Source organism: Sorex araneus, chromosome 1 (assembly GCF_027595985.1).
Source record: "Sorex araneus isolate mSorAra2 chromosome 1, mSorAra2.pri, whole genome shotgun sequence".
In the NCBI taxonomy this organism is placed as follows: domain Eukaryota; kingdom Metazoa; phylum Chordata; class Mammalia; order Eulipotyphla; family Soricidae; genus Sorex; species Sorex araneus.
In genome coordinates, this window is record NC_073302.1 from 2,586,790 (window position 1) to 2,600,784 (window position 13,995).

General features: G+C 67.8%; 1 protein-coding gene across 14 annotated transcripts in view; it reads left to right on the plus strand.

Moving 5' to 3' along the window:
* Positions 1-10,427, plus strand: part of RAPGEF1 (Rap guanine nucleotide exchange factor 1) — a 57,543-nt gene extending 47,116 nt beyond the window's left edge. For 10 of the 14 annotated variants that reach the window (XM_055140189.1, XM_055140163.1, XM_055140174.1 and 7 more), the window contains 14 exons: positions 2,595-2,864; positions 4,789-4,877; positions 4,956-5,067; positions 5,801-5,876; positions 6,344-6,428; positions 7,197-7,289; positions 7,377-7,562; positions 7,675-7,759; positions 7,854-7,948; positions 8,643-8,721; positions 8,807-8,908; positions 8,998-9,095; positions 9,181-9,309; positions 9,398-10,427. In XM_055140189.1, the coding sequence (XP_054996164.1) occupies positions 2,595-2,864; positions 4,789-4,877; positions 4,956-5,067; positions 5,801-5,876; positions 6,344-6,428; positions 7,197-7,289; positions 7,377-7,562; positions 7,675-7,759; positions 7,854-7,948; positions 8,643-8,721; positions 8,807-8,908; positions 8,998-9,095; positions 9,181-9,309; positions 9,398-9,548 (1,650 nt within the window). In that variant the 3' untranslated portion in view covers positions 9,549-10,427. The remainder of the gene's footprint in view (positions 1-2,594; positions 2,865-4,788; positions 4,878-4,955; positions 5,068-5,800; positions 5,877-6,343; positions 6,429-7,196; positions 7,290-7,376; positions 7,563-7,674; positions 7,760-7,853; positions 7,949-8,642; positions 8,722-8,806; positions 8,909-8,997; positions 9,096-9,180; positions 9,310-9,397) is intronic. The other 4 variants (XM_055140233.1, XM_055140239.1, XM_055140244.1 and 1 more) reach the window with 2 other exon arrangements.
* The last annotated feature ends 3,568 nt before the right edge of the window (positions 10,428-13,995 follow it).

Below are 13,995 nucleotides of genomic sequence, written 5' to 3' on the forward strand. Positions count from 1 at the left end.
ACTGTCCACCCCCACCCCTGCCCTCCTGCCCACCGTCCACCCCTCCCTCCTGCCCACCGTCCACCCCTCCCTCCTGCCCACCGTCCACTTCCTCACTCCCGACGTGCTTGGGCTCCCCGGCTCAGAAGACGCAGGGGCTGGGGGCCAGCGCCCTTGGGGGTGAGTGGCCGCCCACGGGCACTGAAGCGTGTTCCCGGGGCCCCTGACTGGCCCCCGACAGCCCCGAGGAGCGGGAGCCCAGCCACTCGCCTCCACGGGGGCCGCGGAGTGGTGGGCGTGAGCGTGTCCATCACGTCTCCCAGACTCGAGGCTGAGGGCCGCCGTGCCCCACCCAGACACGGGCCAGGCCGGAGGGTCAGTCTGGGGTCTGGGTCTGGACCGACCCTCTCCACAGAGCCCGTGTGATGGAGGCGGGGCTGTGATGTGCAGAATTTTCTAGAATGTATCAGGCTTTGCAAGAGGAGGATCAGCCAGGAACCGGTGGCCGAGGAAAGTCGTGTTTTCAGTTATTTAAAATTTTTTTTTCAATTATTTTAAAACATTTTTTTTCCTCTGGGTCATACCCAGTGATCTCAGGGTTTACTCCTGGCTCTCCTGGCGGTGCTTGGTGGACCCTGTGGGGTGCCGGGGATTGAACCTGGGTCAGCCGCGTGCGAGGGAAATGCCCTCCCCAACGCTGTGCTGTCGCTCCAGCCCCGAAAGTTGTTTCCAACAAAAACCTTGTGGTTCTGGGTGCGGAGCTGCCTGAGGAGACGTTTCTTCCCCAACCCCAACCTGCGACCTAGAATTCGCCCTCGCTGAAGGTAGAATTCCCCAGGGGCTTCCAGAAGTGGCTCTCCGGGAGGGGCCCCTGAGAGACAAACGGCCCCCCTGACGCCCCCGGAGGACGGCTGCTGACAGCCTTTCCTTCCCGCTCGGCAGCACACGAGCCCAGGAGTGTTCCAGAAGGAAGTTCTGGAATATTCCGGAAGGCAGTTGCCTCTGGGCCTCCCTTGCACCTGGTCCCCCGGGCGCCGGGAGGGGAGAGGCAATGCCGGCGGAGTGAAGAATGTGTCCCGGCGGCCATGCCCCTGAGCTCGGGCCTGACAGGTCTGGGCGCCAGATCCCGCCAAACTCAAGCCCTGCGCCCGGCCGAGTGTCCCGTGGTTCCCGGGAGACGGAAGCGCGGGCAGGGGCAGGGGCAGGGGCCCGGCCTGAGCGTCGTCCCTCCCCGTGTGACTCAGCACCCGGCCTGCTGACCGGCTGTCCCGGAGGCCTGAGGGCCCGGCCCGGCGGGGTCCGGCTCCGCTGGGTGACCACGGTGTCCAGGACCCCTGCGCTCCTCGATAGCCCCATTGAGTGGAATGTCCGTCGGACTGAGAGGCCGGAACTTTCCATCTGAGGCTCTGCTTTCCAGGGGCCCGAATCGTGCCTCAGTTTCCCTAGAGAGTCTCCGTGCACCGTGGGCGGGCACAGCTCGGCCTGGCCCCCTCCCTGCGTCTCCCCGCTCACCACAGGGGTCACCCACCCCTGCCTGTCCAGGGAAGGATCTGCGTGGCCCCTGCTCTGGTCTCGCCCCCCCCCCAGTGAGGGGCTTCCTGCCGCGTCCCCCCAGCCCCTCGGTGGCCGCTGGCCGGGCTTGCTCCTTCCGTGCTGGCCGGCGTGGGGCCCAGCAGCAGCTCTCCCAGCCGCCCCAGCCCCCCGGGGAGAGCCACTGCCCCCCGAGGCCCTCGCCCAGTGGCCTGGCCCTGGCCGTGAGTAACCGCTGTGGGCAGCCGCGGCCCCTCCGACACGCAGGCGGCACCTGCCAGCCCCTAAAATACACTCCGGGCTGTGACTAGTCGGCGTCCCCCTCCCAGGGGGCAGCTGGGTCTGGGGGCTCGGGGGAGACCAGGCTTGTTGGAAGGAGCCTGACCGCGAGCCCGAATCCTTAGGGCAGGGGCGCCCAGGCCGTGGCCTGGACACTTCCCCCGCCCCCCGCCCCAGTGCTGGAGCCCAGGACGCCCTGCGTCCACCCGCTGCCCACAGGCCTGTGCCTGCAGGGGCTCAGCCCCGCGGACACAAACCCCCCCTCCGGCTGCCGGGCCCCCCCGCTCGAGTGTGGAGCGTGTTTCTCCCCCCAGCCGGCAGCCCGCAGGAGAGCTCTGGTGGAGCCCGGGCCCGAGCCAGCAGCATCGGGGCGCTGCCCCCTCAGGCTCAGCCCGCCCCACGTTCCGGGGGCACTTGGCGTGACTTGCTGTCGTGTGCCCTGGCCCTTGCTCCTTCCTCCTGGGCTCTGGGGGGTCTCGGGCGCGTCCACCCACAAGACGAGACGCGGCCCAGCTGGCCAGGAGCCCGGGACTCGCTGCCCCGGGGCAGTGGGGGCTTCCGAGGGGGAGGGAGACTCGGGTGACCCCTGGCATCGGGGCACAGCGACGCCTCCTCGTTCCGCGGGAAGCTGTGAGCCGGCCCGGCACGCGGCCTGGCGGAGGCCGGGGCGGGAGGGGCGTCGGCCGGGCCCCTGCTGGACGACTGCGAGCTGCTGGCGCCTCTCTAACGGCTCTTTCTCTTGTCTGTGTCCCCGCCTGCCCGCCCGCCCCTCTGTGTCTCTCCCGCCCGCCCCCCTGCCGCCGCAGCACAAGTCCGTGCTCAGGTCCTACTCGCAGGGCTTCGTGCCGCCCCGCCGGGCGCCCGGGCAGCCCTGCCTGCCGCACGCCTCCTCCTCCTCTCCGCACTTCCCCGCTGTCCTCCCGTCTCGCAGCTCTGACCTGGCGGGGCCCGCGGCCGGCCTGCCCGCCAGCACCGCCGACGGGCCCCTCTCGGCTTCTCAGGAGAGCACCGTTCGCGGGAACGCTGTCTGCCTCCCCTCCGAAACCTCTCTCTCTGCCGCGCCCCCGACGCCTCCGGTGAGAACGCAACGCTGCCCTCCCCGCGGGCGCCCTCGGGAGCGCCGGCCGGGGCCGCGCCACCCGGCCTGGACCTTGTGTTCGAGCGCCTCACCCAGGAGTGCTTGGCCACGGCGGCACACCGGGATCGCGGGCCGCGTCGGTGGCTGAGGTAGAAAGTGCTCTGTGAGTCTCCCTGTGTGGATTGTTGGCCACGTCGCTGGCTGAGGTGGAAAGTGCTCTGTGAGTCTCCCTGTGTGGATTGTTGGCCACGTCGCTGGCTGAGGTGGAAAGTGCTCTGTGAGTGTCCCCGTGGATTGTCAGCCGCGTCACTGGCTGAGGTGGAAAGTGCTCTGTGAGTGTCCCCTGTGGGCTGTCGGCCACGTCACTGGCTAACGTGGAAAGTGCTCTGTGAGTCTCCCCGTGTGGATTGTTGGCCACATCACTGGCTGAGGTGGAAAGTGCTCCATGAGTGTCCCGTGTGGATTGTTGGCCACGTCGCTAGCTGAGGTGGAAAGTGCTCTGTGAGTGTCCCCGTGGATTGTCGGCCCGTCGCTGGCTGAGGTGGAAAGTGCTGTGCGCTTGCTGTGGCCTGTCCACGCCTCGGCGGAGGGGCGTGTTAGCGGAGGGAGAACATGCCGAGTGTCGTCTCTGTGAGTGGTCGCTGTGGTGCCAACAGGCCAAGGCCCACGGGGTCAGCTGAGGCAGGAGGTGGCGAGTGTCCTCGGAGTCCGCCGCCCGCCCTGGGTGGACGCGCCGTGTGTGTCCCTGTGCTCCTGTCGTCCTCCCTGGTGCTCCCGTGGCCCTGTGGGCGTCAGGCAGCTGCTCCCGTCCCGTGGGCACGGCGCGGCATGGACGGAGCCCAGGGTGGCGCGGCCACTGCTCCAGCCTGCCCCGACGTCCCCACGTGACGTCTTCCTGCAAAGCAGACCCGCGGCCCCCCTGCAGCAGCTGGGGGCGTCCACCTCCCCCGCCCCCGGGAGAGGTGCCCGGGGCCAGCTGGGCTCTGCGGGCAGCTGCCCGTCTCTCGGTGCTCCGCGCTGGGCTGTCCACCCCAGGCTGGCCCGGGGCAGGCAGCTCTGGGGCTGAGGGGCCTCCCCGCAGTGCGCGCCCCTCCCCTGCGCCCCCCGCCCCGCATGCCCGTGTCCGCCCGCCCTCTCTCCAGGGCAGGTCACAGGGACTTGGTCCTCCCTGGCGTCACCCGGTGGCCCGTGGAAAGGGTGGTCACCGCCACTGGGGTGACCTCGGAGGTCAGGCTGGGGCGGACCCGGGCCCCATCCCCAGCACCGTGCACCGAGCAGACGAGGGCCAGAGCGGGCACAGCGGGCACCGGCCTTGCATGTCACCGGCCCAGGCTCCATCCCCAGGTGCTCCCTCGCGAGCACCTCCAGGAGCCACCCCGAGCATTGCAGGCGCAGCCCCGACAAACCAGGCTCCCCAGGGACCCCCAGGGCACGGCACGGCGTCCTGCGTCGCAGGACAAGTGCTCAGTGGGCCCCGCCCCCGCTGCGCCCCTGCCCGCGGCCACCCCATTCTCAGCAGCCCCGGGGCCTCTCGGGGCCTCCCCGCTTGGCCCCGCGCAAGGTCCCCGCCGAGGCGAGGCTGTGGGTGGGCGTGGCATGGGCTGGCGCGTCGGGCTGCCAGCCGTGAGGTAGGAGCGGGCCCTTGGCGCCCGCTGGCGCGTGGCCGTGCGTGTGGCCGTGCCTGGTGACGCCGGCCAGTGGGCGCAGCCGGGCAGGCGCCCTCAGGGCCCGGAGATGTTCCACCCGAAAGAGGCGTTGGGGTCACCACGGGGGCATAGGGGGCAGCACCGGCCCTTCGCTGTGGGCAGGGCAGGGCTGGGCCCCTCCACGCCTCCCCCAGCCAGACCCCCGCCCCGGGGGCCCGCCTGGCCTCACTCCTGCCCCGCGGGGCCCGTCACCCACCAGCCCTGGTGTCCTTTCAGGAGTCCCCAGCTGCGAGGGACGGACACCCCCGAGGGCCCGCGTCGGCTGGCGGTGCGGCCGGGACGGAAGGCAGAGACGGCGGGGAGAGGTAAGGGGGCCGGGCTCCCCGCGGTGGGCGGGTGCGCGGCTGCCGGCACACAGGGGCCCACGCGAGCCTTCCTCGCAGGCTGCCTTCGTCCCCGGACGCCGGGGAGTCCGCGCAGTCGGAGGAGGAGGTGGACGAGCTGTCCCTCATCGACCACAGCGAGATCATGGCCAGGCTGACGCTCAAGCAGGAGGTGAGCCCCGCCCCGGCGGGCGGCACGAGGGCGGAGCATCTCAGAGAGCGGGGACCGCAGGGTCCTGGGGAGCAGGTGACTTCCAGGCACGCTTGAGCCCCAGCTGACGGGACGGCAGTGCCAGAGGAGAAGCCCACGTGGCCCTCAGCACACTCGGCCTCACACGCGTCTCCCTGCGTGTTAGCACGTGTTTGCACGTGCCTCAGAGCACTGTGCGTGAGCGGAGGTGCCCGTGTGTGCCTGTGTTCAAGCTTGCAGGCGTGTCTGCTGTGGCACTCACGCGTGGGCCTTTGCGCATGCCCCTGAGCCTGTGTCCCCGGGTGACTCGGAGCAGGGCGGGCAGCGCTGGGGCCCCGGGCGGGCGCCTGTCTCAGGCCCCGGAGCAGGGCGGTGGTGCCCTGTGCAGAGAAAGGCCTTTGCTGCCACACCTGGAATTCCTTCTGGAACAGCAGGCGGTGGGCACGGCGGCCCCGCCCCACGCTGGCTCCAGGAGGCAGGACACGGCCGGGACTCACAGGACCCCCCGGGTAGCCCCCGCCACGCCCGGTCAGCGCCTTGCTTCTGGGCGCCGAGGGGCTCTGGGCACCTGTGGCCTTGCCCATGCCCTGTCCCCCCCAGCAGGCCTGGGCGTTGTCGGCAGAGCGCCCATGGGGAAGCCCAGGCCACGGGGACGTGTGTCACAGCCGAGCCCCTCCCACAGCAGCACCCGCCTCACACCCAGCTGTCCCCGCAGGGTGACGACGGGCCGGACGTGCGAGGGGGCTCGGGGGACATCCTGCTGGTGCACGCTACCGAGACGGACAGGAAAGGTGGGTGGACACGAGGCCAGTGTGGGCACCTCCGGGGACGCTGAGGCAGTTGGGCCCCGTGCCAGCGCCCCATCCCCCGCAGCCCCTGAGCCTGCAGGCCCCACCCGTTCGCCCCGCCCCTGCAGTGGGGCCCCGAGGGTGTCACCCAGGGCCAGCTGGGAATGTCAGTCTCACAGGAAGCGCGAGAGCAGTAGCCAGTCTCGCTGAACTTGGGGAAGACGGGGGACAGTTCCCGGCGGGCGGGCACTCTGAGCCCCCGAGACTCCCCTCAGCCCTCCCGCCGTCTGGAAGTTTCCTCGCCAGTGAAGGCCCCACACCTGTGCCCACACCTCTGCCAGGCCCTCCCCTCCCTCCTCCCCCACCTGCCCTGACGGTGCCCAGATCAGGGGGTTGGTGTGGAGCTGCCCTGGGCTCAGGGGCTCCGGCCGGGCACAGCCAGGCCTGGGCTGACACCCGCCCCCCTGCAGACCTGGTGCTGTACTGCGAGGCCTTCCTGACCACCTACAGAACCTTCATTACCCCCGAGGAGCTCATCAAGAAGCTGCAGTATCGATATCCTTCCCTGCTCAGCCCTCCACGGAACCTTCCAGAACCCTCCAGAACTTTCCCCGCCTGATGCGGAGCCATGTGGTCCTGCAGTGCTCAGCCGTCCCGGCTGGGCCCCTGGCGTGGGGTGCCCAACTGCCACAGCTCAGCAGCAGGAGGGGGCTCGTGCGAGGGACGGGCGGGGCACGGGGCTGAGGTGGCCCAGCCCGAGGCAGGGCGGAGCCCACAGTGGACAGAGCAGCCTCTGCAGCCAACACGTCACTCCCCCAGGGGCGGCCGAGGGCACCAGTTCCCTCTTCCCGGGTCAGCGGGAGCCTCTGCTCCTCGGCCCGTGGCTGCCACCTGCTGGCCGGCGGCTGGCACTGGACAGCAGAACAGAGCCCGGCCCCTGGACTGCAAGGACAGTCCCCAGGGCAGACACTCGAACCCGCGCAGGTGCCTGTGGCAGACACAGGACCAGGTGGACGGGATCCCTGGTGGCAGCACGCGGGCTCCCGGGGGTGAACCGCTGGCCTCGACCCTGTAGCCGGCTGAGCTCGCGTCCCCGGGGGGTGACCCCGTGTCCCCCGTGACAGCCTCTCGCTGGCCCCGAGGAGGCAGTGACCCTGCGGCTCTGGTGGAGAGAGCAGACGGTGCCGGCCACCCGGCATCCCTGCAGTGGCTGCGGCAGGGCACTGAGGGGCCCGAGGCCGCGGGGCCGAGGCCCGGGGGCCAGGTCGGTGGGGCTGGGTCGGCGCCCACCCTCCAGGTGACGGTTCCTTAACCGCCCCCCACCTACGAGAAATTCTCGGCTTTCGCCGACACCTTCAAGAAGCGCGTGAGCAAGAACACCTTCTTCGTGCTGGTGCGGGTGGTGGACGAGCTCTGGTGAGCGGCCGGGCTTGGGGGGAGCGAGACCTTCCAGAAGGTTCCGCCCTCCGCGGCCAGGCCCCTCATGCGCCCCTGGGCCCGCAGCCTCGTGGAGCTGACGGAGGAGATCCTGCGGCTGCTGATGGAGCTGGTCTTCCGCCTGGTGTGCAGCGGCGAGCTCAGCCTGGCCCGCGTGCTCCGCCGGAACATCCTGGACAAGGTGGAGCAGAGGCGGCGGCTGCGCTGCGGCCACTCCGACCAGCCGCTGGCGGCCAGGGGCGTGGCGGCCAGGTGAGCGCGGCGGGCAGGGGCGCGGGGGGCTCCGGGAGGCAGGCCCGGGGTCGCCCCGCAGTGCCCGGTGGGCCTGGCGGCCGCGTGCTCAGGCTCCCCCCGGGTCCCGCAGGCCGGGGACCCTGCACGACTTCCACAGCCACGAGATCGCCGAGCAGCTCACCCTGCTGGACGCCGAGCTCTTCTACAAGATCGAGGTGGGACCCTGTCTGCGGGCGGGCCCGGCCCTGTCTACGGGGCACCCCGCGGGCGGCCCCGCCAGCAGCCCTGTCGCTTGGCTCCCTTGCCCAGATCCCCGAGGTCCTGCTGTGGGCGAAGGAGCAGAATGAGGAGAAGAGCCCCAACCTCACGCAGTTCACGGAGCACTTCAACAACATGTCCTACTGGTGAGGCAGGGCTGAGGCGCGGCGGGGCGGGGGGCTGGCCCTGGGGCCGGGAGACAGTGCAGGGGTGAGGCTCAGCAGGGCGGGGGGGGGGCTGGCCCTGGGGCCAGGAGACAGTGCAGGGGTGAGGCTCAGTGGGGCAGGGTGGGGGGGCTGGCCCTGGGGCCGGGAGACAGTGCAGGGGTGAGACACTGCTTGGCACACACCGACCCCAGCTTGGTCCTGGCTCCATTTGGGCACGAGGCCCCGCCAGGAGGGGTCTCGGCACCGAGGTCTAAATGACACCCGAAGCCCCAGAGTGAAGATGCGCCTCGGGGCAGTTGAGGGGCCCGTGGTGGAGCCCGGCTGGCACGTGTGAGGCCCTGGGCTGGGTCTCTGGCCCCGCGGGCACGGCCGCACAGGGCGGTGGTGGGCATTGCCAGGCGTGAGGCCCTGGTTTCAGGCTCCGCGCCACGGGACAGAGAAAAGGGAAATGGGTGTGTGGGCTACCCTCTGCCACGCTCCCCTGCCCACCCGTCCCTGTGCCCGTCAGCAGGCGGGGAGCAGCTCAGGCCAGGGGTCACCTCCCCAGAGAAGGCCCTGTGCCCGGCCCTGTTTCGGGCCACCCCGGGCTCCTGGCCCGGCAAAGCCCTTCTCTCCCCGCTGGCCCCTGCGTGCCCGGGCCGGCCCGGGCCGGACTCAGCCTGTCCACCCGCAGGGTCCGCTCCATCATCATGCTGCAGGAGAAGGCCCAGGACCGGGAGCGGCTGCTGCTCAAGTTCATCAAGATCATGAAGGTCAGCATGGCCCCCCGCCCCTCCCCACCCCCCTCCTCCACACCCCCCCGCCCCCCGCCCCTCACCACGCCTGCTCGTGCCGCAGCACTTACGGAAGCTGAACAACTTCAACTCGTACCTGGCCATCCTCTCGGCGCTGGACTCGGCGCCCATCCGCAGGCTGGAGTGGCAGAAGCAGACGTCGGAGGTGGGCGGGGAGCAGAGGGCGGGCGCGGGGCAAGGGCAGGGGCAGGGCTGGCGTGGGCGCCTGACCCGGGCTCCGGCCCCCCCCCCCAGGGCCTGGCCGAGTACTGCACGCTGATCGACAGCTCGTCGTCCTTCCGCGCCTACCGGGCCGCCCTGTCCGAGGTGGAGCCGCCCTGCATCCCTTACCTGTGAGTCCGGCCCTCCCCCCCACTCCGCGGGAGACCCCCCATGCCCCGCTGCGGGCCTGTGGGCTGAGCCGGCGCCTCCCCGCAGGGGCCTCATCCTGCAGGACCTGACCTTCGTGCACCTGGGCAACCCCGACTACATCGACGGCAAAGTGAACTTCTCCAAGCGCTGGCAGCAGTTCAACATCCTGGACAGCATGCGCTGCTTCCAGCAGGCGTGAGTGCCCGGGCGGCGGGTGGGCAGGCCGGGCGGGGCCAGGCCGGGCAGGGGCCACTGACCCCCGCCCCGCCCCCGCCACCCCCAGGCACTACGACATCCGGAGGAACGACGACGTCATCAGCTTCTTCAACGACTTCAGCGACCACCTGGCGGAGGAGGCGCTGTGGGAGCTGTCGCTGAAGATCAAGCCCCGGAACATCGCCCGCAGGAAGACAGACCGCGAGGAGAAGACCTAGGCGGGCAGGGCGCGGCCCCGGCCCTCGGACGGTGGTTTGGTTTTGGTTTGTTTCCGCTTCCACATCCTCCTCTCCCCTCCCCAAGCTGCTGAAAGGACGCGCCCCCGGGCACCGGACGGGGGGCCGGGGTCCCTCAGGAAGGCGCTGGGCACCCCGGCTGGCGTCACCGTCCCCCCCCCAACACCGAGAGGGCACCCGAGGGCCGCGGGCCCCTGCTTGCTGTGTGCCTTAAACGCCAGCTCGGCCCCGCCCTGCCCGGACCCCCGAGCCCTCCCCGCCAAGGCTGACAATCGGAGATGGGCCACGGGGGCTGGGCTGCGCGTGCCCCCTCGGCCCCGGGGCCAGGACAGAGAGGCCAGCAGCAGCCCCAGAGCCTCCGGGCGCCCTTCGCTGGCCGCGAGCAGCGTGGCCCGGCCAGGGGGCAGGGGCCGGGGGGCGGCCCGCCTGGCCGCGCGTCACTTTATTATTTAATGAGCGTGTGTAGCGTCTGGGGTGTTGGCCGTGTTTGTGTGGTTAGTTGGATCTGCTTTCGGAAGTCCTCCCATTTCAAGCTCCCTCCTCCCCACCCGGGCCCCGCCAGGCCCAGCCGCGCTGACCGCTGCTCCGGGGGTCCCAGGCGGTGCCTTTCCCGCACCCCTGGGGGGGCCGGCCCCGCGCAACGACGCCACGGGCCGCGTATCTTTAACTTATTGCTGACCACGTCCGTCCCCCGCCCCCACCCCACGCCTCCTGGCTGCCCGGGGCCAGTAGGCCCCGTGGCCCGTGGCCGGTTCCGCCCAGGTTCCGTTGTAATATACCCCACCCACCTGGCCGGGAGCGAATGCAGACATTTCAGACGTGTGACTTTTATACAGATGGCGAATAAACGGTTACTCAGCACTGGCCCCGTGTCCACCCACCTGCTCCCCCACGCTCGGGGCCCCGACTCCAGACCACCCTGCACGGCGCAGGGGAGGGCTGGCCTCGCACGTGGACACCCGTGTGGCCCCCATGAGCCCCTCCAGCAGGGAGCCCTGAGCGACTGAGGTGCCCCCGCGAGTCCCGGCCGCTCCCCTCACCCGCCCCCTACGCTAAACTCCGGGGGGCCGGAGCAGCAGCACAGCGGGAGGGCACGTGCCTTGCACCTGGCCCCTGGGTCAGCGCCCAGCACTCTGTCGGATCCCCGGAGCACCTCCAGGAGTGAGCGCTGACTGTGCCAACGGAAACAGCACGAGGCTGTCTGGGGCCCAGGGCGGCAGGGTGCCGGGCGGCGTCCCCGTCACGGAGAAGCTGCCCCGTGCGCCCTGAGTGCCTGGTCTCGGGCCCCGCCATCACACGGGGCACTGACCCCGTCTGCTTTCTCATTCACTGGTCATGGGCGTGCCTCAGTTTACCCTTGTCTGCAATTGTCCCGTTTGGCCAAAGAGCAGCCTGGGACCCGGCCGGGCAGAACCCTGACCCTGGTGCCCGAGCTCCCGGCCCCCGCATCCTCCAGCTGCATGTGGGTGAGGCTTGAGGTCAGGGGTCCCCCGCAGAGGGCAGACTCCTGCCCGAGTGCTCCATCCCAGGAGCCCTCACGAGGGGAGCCCCAGGTAGGGGGCTCGGGCCTGGAGCCCATGCACCAGGCGGTCTCGGCGGGCCAGTATGCCAGAGCGGGGGACAGAGCCTGGACAGTGCCCAGTGGCCCAAGGCAGGAGTGGATGGGAACCAGGACCCGGCCGAACAGGGCTTCCTCGCGCCCAGAGGCCACAGACGGGGGCTCCTCCTCCCCCCCACCCCGACGGCACAGAGACCCAGGGGAGAGCGACACCCCATGGGCCACACTAGACACAGGACTCGGCAAACGCACGTGCGCTGGTCACCACCTCACTGAGGCTCCCGCTTTACTCCGGGCCCAGTGCTCCCCACTGCGGGTAACGGAAGGCACCGGGACAGGCAGCAGAGGACGTGGGGAGGGCACGACCGACCAGGTTAGTCCCCGGCACCCCGTGTGGCCCCCCAGCCCTGCCCCAATCCCTGAGCACTGCTGGGTGCGGCCCCAGAACAAGTTGAGAAGGGGGGGGTCACCGCGTGGATTCACTGTGCTGGGACCTGTCAGAGCGGCGAGGCCTGAGTTCAAATCTCATTTTCTTTTTGTGGGTCACACCTGGTGTGTATTCACAAAGGACAGCGGCGCTCTCCCCCGCCACCCGAGTTCGGTAGTCTCACGCCGCTTCCCCCACCCCGGGGAGGCCGATGGCGACAGGCGGGGGAAGGAAGGAAGGAAGGAAGGAGGGCCAGGGTGGTCGGCCTCAATTGGTTTATTCCAGTCTCTGTTCCCTCCTGCTTCTCTCTCAAGTCACCCTTCTCGCTCTCACTTCTGACTCTCACTCTCTGTGCTCTTTCTTTCCCCTGCTTCTGGCTCCGATGACTCCCTGATTCTTTTTCGCCTTGTGCTCTGCTTCTGTGTCTTCTCCCCTACTTCCCTTACAGTCTTAGTTTATATACAGCAATCAGACAGGGTAGTGACACAAAGGTGGGTTGAACATTAACAAATCAACAAAGAGGGGGGCTGGAGCGATAGCACAGCGGGGAAGGCGTTTGCCTTGCACGAGGCCAACCCAGGTTCGAATCTCAGCATCCCATATGGTCCCCTGAGCACTGCTAAGGGTAATTCCTGAGTGCAGAGTCAGGAGTAACCCCTGTGCATTGCTGGGTGTGACCCAAAAAGCAAAAAAAAAAAAAAAATCAACAAAGAGGGGTAAGACCACTCCTCCAGGAGATTAACAAAATCTCATCTAAGGAGATTACTCCAGATTACTAGGAGATCCGCTCAAGGGCGGGATCCCATCCAGGGTGTGTCGCTTTCTTCCTTCCCCAGCTAGTAACCCACTTAAATAGTTGTAGTAGATCTGCTTCTAATATTTCTAGCAATGCCATTCTGTATGAACACAGTTAAGAGATATATCCTGAGGACATTCACTACATATTCCAGACCACAGTCCTCAGGCCAGGTTAGTCTTCCCAACCCCAGCAGGGTCCTAGTCTCTTTTGGATCATGACAGCATTTGTCCATGACCATGCTCTCAACTTACAGTTGAGTATTGTGGCGCTTTAGCCTGGCCCATTTCAATGCCTGGGTAGCTCACAGCTTGCCCTGAGTCCATTCCGTCCCTCGTCGGGACGCTGCTTTTGGGGTGCTAGGAACTAAGGACACCTAGCACCTAGGGGAATGATGGGTCTCATTCCCCTGACCCTGAAAGAGCCTCCAGTGCAGCACCATTGGGAAGGACGAGTAGAGAGAGGCTTTTAAAATCTCAGGGCTAGGACGAACGGAGACGTTACTAAGACTGCTCGAGAAATTCGACGATCAACGGGATGATGATGAGGAGGAACTAAAAGCAACTGAGTTGTGGAGGCCGGAGCGATAGCACAGCGGGTAGGGCGTTTGCCTTGCACGCGGCCGACCCGGGTTCAATCCCCGGCATCCCATATGGTCCCCCAAGCACCGACAGGAGTAATTCCTGAGTGCAAAGCCAGGAGTAACCCCTGAGCATCGCTGGGTGTGACCCAAAAACCAAAAAAAAAAAAAAGCAACTGAGTTGAGAAAGCAGATGCCCAGGAGTAAATATTATTCGGAGTCAGTCAACTCCCAAGTTACAAGAGCATAACATTAACTGTCTTCCTGTGTCCACACAGACAGGACTTGCTTTAAGGTGAAACTATGCAAAAGACACAACTTACAATACAAGTCCAGGGTCCTTAGAAGGATCTGATCTCACAAGCTAACAGAATCTGATTAGGGAAAAGGTGGTTGGGGAGGAGGGTGCAGGGGAGAGTTTACAGATAACAAAGGACTGGGAGTGACTCGGGAGCACTGTGATGGGTGTAACCTGATAAACCTAAGTTCCCTGAAGGACAAATCCCGTGTTCTCCTACAACCCGGCGATGCTCAGGGGTCACTCCTGGAATTACCCCTGGTGGTGCTCAGGGGACCCTATGGGATGTGGGAGACTGAACCCAGGTCGGGCGCGTGCAGGGCAAACGCCCTCCCCGCTGTCCTACCGCTCCAGCCCTCAAATCTTATTTTTAAAAACGAGTCTTAAAAAAAAAAACAAAAAGTCCTGAGTGGAAAGCAAACCTCGTCTGCTCGGCTGCCCTGCAGGCAGGCAGGCGTGCGGGTGCGGGAGTCCGCAGCGCCCCCTTCCGATTAGAATGAGGGCGCGAAGGGCTGGAGAACAGCACGGCGGGGACGGCGCTTGCCCTGCGTGCAGCCGGCCAGGGTTCAAGCCCAGCACTCCACATGAACCAGGTGTGCCCCCCGACCCTCACCCTCGAGCCCCAAGAAAGCCACTGGCCACGGCCTGTCGCTGTCCTGGGGCTCCACAGGGCTGGGCCGGGGGTCCACGCTCTGCACGACCAGGTCTCCTGAGCCCCTCCCGGAGGCTCCACCCCCCCAGAACCAAACCCACTGGGCTGGAAGCCCCCG